The sequence below is a fragment of the Cannabis sativa genome, chromosome 8, assembly GCF_029168945.1.
Source record: "Cannabis sativa cultivar Pink pepper isolate KNU-18-1 chromosome 8, ASM2916894v1, whole genome shotgun sequence".
In the NCBI taxonomy this organism is placed as follows: Eukaryota; Viridiplantae; Streptophyta; class Magnoliopsida; order Rosales; family Cannabaceae; genus Cannabis; species Cannabis sativa.
In genome coordinates, this window is record NC_083608.1 from 42,016,545 (window position 1) to 42,025,997 (window position 9,453).

Below are 9,453 nucleotides of genomic sequence, written 5' to 3' on the forward strand. Positions count from 1 at the left end.
CGAACATGTTTTGAGTCAAATATGAATTTGTTATGTCACCTAATTTCTTACAACTAGTGAGTAATAACCTAGTTATTTATGTTATGTACTTTTCCTTTAACATTTATGTTTTTTATAATAAAATTTGATCCAAATTCTACTGAAATTTTGGCAAAGATAACTACCGTAATTGGACGTTCCCAAAAATTTTAAAAGTGCCTAAAGTAACAAACAAAACAAATATAACAATACAGAACAAAGAAACTAACATAAACAATACAAAATTTATCCACCCATCCGACCGCAGTACATGTATTCGCAGAACATACTTCACTACGGATGAATATTTAAGATATTCAAACTCAACTAAGCATGCATTGATAATTATTTATACTAACAAAAGGTTAGTGGATGGATATACCTATTGCAAATTCGATCAACACCGAAATATGTCGACCCTCAAATATTAGCACACAACCAATAACATAATGCAATATACAACCAATTTAAAATTTTAATTATTAAATTACTTACTAGTTATTAAACAAAGTAGCAAGTTACTAGCTAGTTACTAATTTCCATAGTTAATTTTTTAAAAAATAACATATAAATATATATACATATATAATCAATTATATATTCACACTACCATTATTTTAAAAACTTTATCTCTAAACTAATTAAATTCCTACTACCTCTCATTCTCATTCACAACAAATATATATACAATACAAATACACAAAATACACAAATAGTATATACACACAAGATATATATAAACACATATTCAATAATAAAACACAAAATATATACATATATATTATATATCAAGTTAATAAATATTTACCTTATAAACGCAATCCGGCGATAAAATGCTACAAAAATCCGACCACCTCTAGAACACACACAATATAATATTAATAAAATAAAAAAATTTACAAAAACGAAATAATACCAATGTACATAAATAAAATGAATAGAAAGCATATTTATACCTTAATGGACGTTGAGACTCAACGTTTTCTCCGCTAAAATCGGTGGCCGGAGTTATACCCACCACCTTTCTTTATAATAGGTTCGGTTTGGTATATAGAGGGGAAAAAAACTAAACTTTTTTACAGTATAGGTTTAGGTATAGAAAATAGAAGATTTTAAGACAAAAATGGGGTAAAATGGTTAAGAAATGAGGGAGAATGAGGTTGTTTTAGTGGTGGTTGGCGAGGGTTTTTTCGTGGGTTTGGGGCTGCTGTGGGTGGCTGTTCTTCGTGCTCAGCAAGGTGTGAAATGAGGAAGTGAGGAAGACGAAGCAGTTTGGGTCTGATATATAACCCTATGGCGTCGGTTATTAGGTATTAACCGACGCCATAGGTGCCACGTGTCGAATAAAGGTGGCACCTATGGCGTCGGTTAATACCTAATAACCGACGCCATAGGGTTATATAAAAAAACCCTGATTTTTCCCAATCCCCAACCGACGGCATAGATATATATACACTCTATACCTACGGTTTTTACCAAAAAACCGCCTCTAAATGTCAATGCAGATATTTTCACCCCCTTTAGCTTCCCTTTTTATAAATTGGATTGAAAAAGGGAAGCTAAAGGCTTAGATTGTAGTAGTGATTCCACTAAATTAAACATCACTAAAAATAAATTAAAATTTAGTGTTGTAGGGTTCATGAAGACGGGTCCCCTTTCTCCACGGCTGTATCTGATTTGTCACTTTTGTGGACTCAAATTTTCTCATTCTTTTCTATTAAATTGAGGAATCAAAGAAATTAAAAAGAAAGAATAGATTCATTTATCATCTTTAATAATTTAAGGGAAACGTTCTTTAAAAAAAATGAAAAAAGAAGAATATATGGGCTTGATATTTTTTTTAAAACAATAAATATAATAAAAATATTTATGAAGAAAAAGTCGGTCTGGTTATTTATTTAGGTTTACAAATCACAGCCAAGTAAACAGGTTGAGGTTAGGGTTGAACCTTAGCTTTACGCCGTTTATTCAAACGATATTTATTCCCAATTACTGATTTATAATATATATATAAACATTTCCCAACGATTATATTTATATTATTTTCTCTTGCGGAAGGAAGAGGAGAAAGATTAGATAGAAACCATTCTTTGAAGAACAGATAAGAAAAACTCAACAAGGCCTCTTCTATCCCACTTTAGCCTTGGTGTGAGGTAGATCCCACTTTATTTCATTCTTTGTGTTGCTGTAAAATATTTTGTCTTCCTATTTTTCTAAATAAAAGCTCGTTTTTATGTTGTTTTTTCTTTTCACCTTATATACTTGTGTGTTTGTGATTGTTATGATTTTCATTCTATTGTTGTTTTCTTGTATGAAATTAAAGGAAAAGTTTTTTTTTTTTTCTTCAAATATTATAATTATATATTATTGATTCAGAGTTCTCGTTGGATAAAATGGTTAGCTTCTTCATTATCGTATTATGCTCAAATTTTTGCTGCATTGAATATTGTTAATATGGAAAATTGTGAATGTGATCATCGAGCTTTTGCCCACATGGCTTTTGTTCTTTAATTGGGCGAATTGTAACCTTTATCTGTTGATTGTCAATCTTTGTTGTGAGGCTACCGAATATTGAACAAAAAAACTTAGTAAGAACGCTAAATCCCAGAATTCATTTGCAGCTGTTGTCTTAACATTCCAAATTTTCTTAATTGGTTAAGTGAATTTTACATTTTTGTTTGTTTTGCATGAGGGAGAGGGAGACAAAAACAAAGAAAGTACATACTAGGAAGCTTAAAATTTTGAAACTTCATGTAATCAGAAAAAAAAAAATAAATAAATTAAAACTTCAAGTTTGGCCTCTTTTAACTTGAATCTGTGGTGTATTAAAACTATGGAAAATTTTGAATAAATCATGGAATGGTGATGTTGTAGTCTCCTTTATTGCTGTCAGTGATTACTGTGCTCCTAATCTTGAATACTACTGCCCAGTCTTTATGATTTTCATTTGTCTACTTACAATTTTTAATGATTTCTCTGTATGTTTAGACAAACAGTCAGGTCGTTGATGATGCATTTTTCCCTCTCTTTTTTGTAATCAGGTTATCACTCTTATGCATGATTTGATTTGTGTTCTCCTATTTGGCATAAAGATTTTCTCACTCTGGCAGCTGCAACAAAATCAAATCCTTCTCGCACCTGTGAGAGGGTGTGGGGTGACAATGAGAGAGTGATTTTGCTTTGTGTTCTTAGAAGATCAATATCATCAAGTATTTGGAGATTGTGTCGTGTTTCTGAGGGTTTATCATTGGACTATGGCTAATGACACATCTTGCTGAGTTTTCCGGAAGCTTGACTATGGTTTGCTCCACTATTCAACAAAATAAGTATTTATTTCAAGCTTCCATACATTAATAAGAATTAAGAAGTATACTTTTATAGAAGAAAATTTTGTTTTTCATGTAAAAAATTAAGGTAGGCTGCCTGAGGAAGCAGCTGTGGTATTGCCACAATGGTAAGGTTTTCATGTTTCAATGCTCACGTGCACTCCGACAGACCTAAGGTAAATTAATTACTCATTTCTGCTGAACCTCAGCATCAGTAGATTATCTATGGCTCATTGATTCTGTATACTTGTCTTTGTGTTCATTCAGAAAACTATTGAATCTTCATCTGAAACTTTCCACAAGACATTGTCAGATTGTTCTCATAGTCGTTTGCCAGAGGTTCTTCCGAACAAACCAAGCTCCTTATTATTGAACTCTCATGCAGATTCCAGTGTTACTAGTGACATTAAGCATGTTTCTTCTTCTGAGCGTGGTTGGAAGTCAAAGGACATGAAGAACGAGTTTACTGTTGAAGGCGAGGTACTAATTCCTAAGCATGGACATCTTAAGAAAAGTCAATCTATGCAGAGTGGCTTGTACAGAGAGGGGATGGTTTCTACAAACAGTCTAATTGAAAATGAGACTGATCTAGGATTTTCCTGTGATGGATCCCCAGAAGCCATTGGGTTGGCCTTAGGATATGGAAGTGAAGACCAAGATCAAGAACAAAGCCTGCCCGATCAGCATCAAAAAGCTCCAAACTTAGAGAGTTTTCAAGTAAGTTGTAATGTTGCTGATGATAATGAATCCATTTACTCAATTGGGGGACCACCAGATTCAGAAAAGGAAGGCCAGGAGAACTCTGATACTCAGCTATCTGGTGAATGTGCTGGTGAGGGCAGTGACCAGGCTCTGCGTACTCCACACAGGATTGCGAAATCATTTTCTTTACCAAATCTCAGTGTTTGTTCACCAGTTTCTGCAAGGTGTACGCATTTAGGTGTACGTTCGAAATCTTTTGAAGATTTACATGGTCTTGACATGAGATGGAGAGATATTTCAATTCATGACGCAGAAAAACATTCAGTGCAAAGAAAAGTAGGAGATACTAATCATAACACTGAAAGCCCTTCTGAAAATTATGTTGATGATAATTATGATTCTTGCAATTATTCTGGTATAGCTAAAGACTGGATTATGCCAGTGATGAACAAGGTTGATTCAGCGAAAAGCATTTCAGGAGGATCCTCACTTCACCAGTGGGATGAATTGCCCAACAGAGATTTTAAGATTAAGCGTATTGAGGACTGGGTTAATGATCTTCAACACTGCAGTCCTCTAGAGGAAACAAATGAATTACTCCAGTCTGATGATCACATGAAGGGAGATTCCAGTAATTTTGATGGTTTGGTGAAGGTTGAAGACAAACTCACTCCTGGCATGGAAGTGGCTAAAAGATATATATCTTCTTTGACGGCAGCCACCACTACAGCTCACCTGGCAAACCATGGATTGGTTGTGATCCCATTTCTGAGTGCATTCATAAGCCTGAGGGTGCTCAATCTGTCAGGAAACTCAATAGGTTTGATCTATTTCTTCATTTAATTATTTTCTGAAATATTCAGCATGCTTATGCTGTATGGTAATTTGTGAAAATGATTTATTTTTCCGTTTTAACATTCTGATTATTATTCTGTTTGCCTCCTGGTTCAGTGAGAATAACTGCTGGTGCTCTTCCTCGAGGACTTCATATGTTGAATCTATCGAAGAACAATATTTCCACAATTGAGGGTTTGCGTGAACTCACCAGACTTCGGGTGTTGGACCTGAGCTACAACCGAATTTTCAGAATCGGACATGGTATGATGTAGTTTGATCATAATATTCATAACCTTGAGAGTTGCTGAACATTTTTTTACTTCATTTGTTTTCTTAGTTTAGTTTTTTTTTTCCCCTTTTGGAAATTGTCAAAATCTAGGAGCTTTGGAAACCAAGTTTAGTTTTTTTTTTTTTTTTCACTAATCTTCTCCAATCAATCCTTGAATTTGAAGGCTTGGCTTCTTGTTCCTCCCTGAAGGAGTTGTACCTAGCTGGAAACAGAATCAGTGAAGTGGAGGGTCTTCACCGTCTCCTAAAATTAACTGTGCTGGATTTACGTTTCAATAAAATCTCTACAGCCAAATGTCTTGGTCAACTTGCTGCCAACTATAGTTCCCTGCAAGCCATCAGCTTGGAAGGGAACCCAGCACAGAAGAATGTTGGAGATGACCAGCTGAAGAAACATCTTCAAGGCCTTCTTCCCCATTTGGCTTACTTCAACAGGCAAACAATCAAAGCCAACACTTTAAAGGATTCTGCAGAGAGATCAGTTCGGCTAGGAACTAGCTCCCACCAGTTTGACCGTGGTCTCAGACCAGATCATAAAACAAGGAAAGGCAGTGTTCTAACCGCTCAGAGGCCTCCCTCTTCTTCAGCACTTGTCCGTGGAAGTCAAGCAGCAGCAGTGTCTCCAAAACGTTCAAAGGGTAGACACAGCCGACTGCCTCCAATGGGGACTAAAGTAACAACTAATCGGCATAATTATATTGATATTGGCAGCAAACTAATGAATGTCAAATCCGATCTTTCAATGCGCAGGAGTCGAAGTGAAGGAACTTTGGGAAATCTATGAGTGATTTTTCAAACATTACAGTTTAATTTGTCATTTCAAATCAAACTTCAGAGAATGATATGTTATTTGGATTGTTGTGAGATTCTTGGTTTGAATTCCTTTGTTCTCGTTTTTATTCATGAGCTCTGTTGGCAGGCCCTAATTTGAATAGCAGAATTCTCGTTATTCTTATTTTTAATTTACAATGGTTTGTATAAATTAATAAGCAAAACTGAAATGCAGAAGTGCTGTTAAATATAAAAAAAAATATATCTTTTATCCAATTATTGATTAGTATCACAACTCTGCTTTTGCTAGTTAGTTTGCTTTGTTGACTTAAGTAAAAATACGTAAAAAAATGTGTAGCAGCAAGACATAAGTTGAAAACTGTAAATGAACAACACAAAGAATCAAACAAGATTGTTGCGAATGTTCGAGTAATTCCCAAAGGAAGATGCATCTCTCGTCCTGCTCCTTTTTTGTCTGAACCCTAATGTTATGACTGTCCTTTTACCGAAGGGAGGATTGACTTGCTGGAGGTTTCGTTTTTTTGTTTTGCTTTTTTAGTTTTCCGTTATGGGTTTTGAGCTTATGCTCATCTTCTTTCTCAGCGTGGTTTGCTGTTTTTGTGGTCATCTCTTTACGAGATCTATGCGACTTTGTCTCTGCATTTCTTAACCAGAAATGAATTTCTTTTCAAAAAACAAAAAAAGAAAAAGAAGAAACAATTAACAAGAAGAAAAACTGAACTAGTCTGAACAAATAGACAAGCAAATGTTTATTTTACTGTTGCTTATGAAGGTTTGAACCAGAAACGTCTGGAATAATTATTATACACAAGCAATCATTTCATATGATATTCGAGTGGAAATGACGTACAAGCTAAATGGTACCACCTTCATTCATTTTTACAAGGCATAAATAAATGTAACGAAGAGAAATTTTCCAGGCAGCCTCGGTCAGCTTCTGCAGTAAAAATAAAATAAAAAAGTCATATAGTTTCTTTTGTTTGGACTAAAGTTCGTCCAGTGATTTTACTTCCAATATAATAACCAACGAAAGACTTGAATCCTACAGGCCAAGACCTGAGATTTGTAGCAAGCGAATGAACAGTAAAGAAACTAAATTTATCAAGCATACCCTGGATCACATAAAAATAATTTTACCTGAAATTAGGAAGAAGGAATCATGAATTCGTAGAGAATCAATGGTTAAGCATCTGCAGCGCTGAAGACATTAAAAGTTAAATATGCTTAGAAAAAAAAAATTATTGATAACTTCTGTACTAAGATTGCCATCAATCAAGTATGGACATGAAGCTTCACTCTTTTTCCCTTGTTTTTATGCTAAAGCATCATTCATAACAAGAGATTACGGAACCATAATTATGAAATGCCCTATTTATCACTTATCGGTAACTAAATTAGGTGATCTTCATTGGTGCCCAGATATCAACATTGAGCTTCAATTGAGTTCAAATATTAATCCAAGTTGCATTTCAGTTTTCAGGTTCAAATTTAAATCCTTTGAATGGTTTCGAGATTGGTAGGCCGTTGAATCCACACTCCACAACACTAATCTCATAAACTTCCATTTTGTTTCAATTAATCCAAAACAGAGTATGGTGTTTTAATGGTGTAATACTAATGATCTAACCTTTAAGGATCAGCAGGAGCGTCATGGTACTCTTGATCTTCCTCCTCCGGCACCGGATGCAGCTCAACCTGCTGTACCGCCGCCTTCGCCACAGGCCCACTGCCCACAAAAACGTTGCCAACGCTGTCATCAGACCCATCCTTGTCGTCCGGGTACCGTACCACCACAACAGGACAAATGCAATGGTGAACGCAGTAATCGCTAACGCTACCGAGCCTTCCTTTGGCTGTGCGCTTAGAGGCGCCGAACCCTCGGCTCCCCATGATTACGGCGCTGAGCCCTAGCCTCTCGACCTCCAAGCAGAGCCGCTCTTTCAAGTCGTGGTCCTTCACAATGTGGATTTTAAAGGGAATTTCTCCTTCCACCAATGGCTGGGCCAAGTCCTGGGCTTTCGTGGTAGTGAAAATGTCAAAATCGTCCTCGAGCTTCCTCTGAGACTCTTCCGTTGTGGTTGAGGAAGACGAAGACGAAACGACTTCGTTTTGGTTGTTGCTGTTCGGATTAAGTTCAATGGAGCCCCAATCAGCACCGTAGAGGACGCTCGTGGGACGAACGTGGAGGAGGATCACCGTGTCTCCGGGCCGGAGGTAGTTCTGGACGGCCCATCGAACGGCGTAGGCGCTCTCGTCGCTTAAATCGACTGCGATTGCGATCTTCCGCTGGGAGCCAGAGATTGGGGTCGAGCTCAGAAGAAGGCGCCGTGGCGAGGAAGTTGAGGTCGGGACCGGACGGTCTGGTTCGGGCTGGGGTGTATTCATTGTGGAAAATTACGAAAGTGAGCTTTGGGGTTGGACTGGTTTTTTGCAATGGGAATGGGAAAGGAGCTTTTGGGAATTCGATAATTTGAGTGACCGGAAAAGAAACAAAAAGAATAATAATAATAACAGATCAGAAGAGTTGTTGGTAAATGGGTTACTTTCAGGTTTGGATTGGAACCGTAAGTTTTAACCAAAGAGTTCACAAGAGAAGAAGCTGTTGGGAGTGAGTTTAAGAAAGGCAAATTGCACGTGAATGCAAGTGATTCTCAACTAACTAACACTTGTTTTTTTTCACAGCGAAGTTTGAATTTAAGAATAATTAAGTTTTATTTATTTTTATTTTTTCTTTTGATTAAAAATAAGGGAATGTGTTGTACATCACTTCTCTACTCATTCGGTTATTTTGACAATCTAAGTATCATGTTTGAGTTATAGGAACATTATACATCGGTCTCTATTAATTGAGTAATCGGTAATCATCTTAAAAGTTTTCATCACACAAATGATACCGCCTATAATACTTAGCATTTAGAGAGTCAAGTCTTTGTTAATCCCTTCACGAGACATTGTGGTAGATTTTGAACCCTTGACACAAGCAAAGAAGAATAGCAGTAAAAGCAATCCCTACCACTACACCACACAACACAACCTCTGGTAAGAATAATTAAGTTATGTTAAGTTTGCTTAGCAAAATATAAAATGTTACGTTAAAATATATAACGACTGGAGGTTTCATCTTGGCTGGTTTTAATAAGATTATCCTTAATTTTTACATTATTTACTTCAAGAATATTTTGGAGTACATGTGTTTTGGGTCTGAATTTGATGGCAAAAATTTGAGGACAAACTTATTTTAAGGATTTTATGATTGTGATTTTTGGAACACGTTGGGACATATTTATAATTAATAATATCCTAATTCTTTAAAAAAAAAAAAAAACACAAATAAAACTCAGAGATTTACGAATCGTACAACCTAAAATTTCTAGCCCTAGAGTTATTTAGACAAACAAAATCAAAATTACCCAAACAACAGAGTAATGCAGATAAGGAAACACAAACTAAGGAAAAGAAATTATTAGAACAGAAGGAAAAATCAATAAGA

At 35.8% G+C, this 9,453-nt stretch overlaps 2 protein-coding genes across 5 annotated transcripts; one reads left to right on the forward strand and one right to left on the reverse strand.

Moving 5' to 3' along the window:
- Positions 1–1,796: 1,796 nt before the first annotated feature.
- Positions 1,797–6,218, forward strand: LOC115699760 (uncharacterized). Of its 2 annotated transcripts, XM_030627303.2 has the most exons (6): positions 1,797–2,171; positions 3,060–3,318; positions 3,433–3,520; positions 3,612–4,866; positions 4,998–5,144; positions 5,336–6,218. In XM_030627303.2, the coding sequence occupies exons 3-6, from the start codon at positions 3,470–3,472 to the stop codon at positions 5,953–5,955; spliced, it is 2,073 nt and encodes a 690-aa protein (XP_030483163.2). In that variant the 5' UTR covers positions 1,797–2,171; positions 3,060–3,318; positions 3,433–3,469; the 3' UTR covers positions 5,956–6,218. The 2 variants fall into 2 exon arrangements, with proteins under 2 accessions (XP_030483163.2, XP_030483162.2); XM_030627302.2 differs by having other exon boundaries at positions 1,805–2,171; positions 3,060–3,520.
- A 479-nt stretch (positions 6,219–6,697) lies between these two features.
- LOC115699761 (universal stress protein PHOS34) lies at positions 6,698–8,631 on the reverse strand. Of its 3 annotated transcripts, none has more exons than XR_004008406.2 (3): positions 7,591–8,631; positions 7,101–7,161; positions 6,698–6,900 (listed from the first exon to the last, which is right to left on the reverse strand). XR_004008406.2 is itself a non-coding variant. In XM_030627304.2 (2 exons), exon 1 carries the CDS (start codon positions 8,346–8,348, stop codon positions 7,593–7,595), a length of 756 nt encoding a protein of 251 aa, XP_030483164.2. In that variant the 5' UTR covers positions 8,349–8,622; the 3' UTR covers positions 6,698–6,900; positions 7,591–7,592. The 3 variants fall into 3 exon arrangements, 1 of the variants encoding a protein (XP_030483164.2); XR_004008407.2 differs by having other exon boundaries at positions 7,101–7,153; positions 7,591–8,622; XM_030627304.2 differs by lacking the exon at positions 7,101–7,161 and having other exon boundaries at positions 7,591–8,622.
- Between the last annotated feature and the right edge of the window lie 822 nt (positions 8,632–9,453).

Bases quoted from the DNA above. Each gene is read 5' to 3' on its own strand.
- LOC115699760 (XM_030627303.2), top strand. From the start codon at position 3,470: ATGGTAAGGTTTTCATGTTTCAATGCTCACGTGCACTCCGACAGACCT. The intron at 3,521-3,611 runs GTAAATTAATTA...GTGTTCATTCAG, and splicing joins TGCACTCCGACAGACCTAAG to AAAACTATTGAATCTTCATC. The intron at 4,867-4,997 runs GTTTGATCTATT...CTCCTGGTTCAG, and splicing joins TCTGTCAGGAAACTCAATAG to TGAGAATAACTGCTGGTGCT.
- LOC115699761 (XM_030627304.2), bottom strand. From the start codon at position 8,348: ATGAATACACCCCAGCCCGAACCAGACCGTCCGGTCCCGACCTCAACT.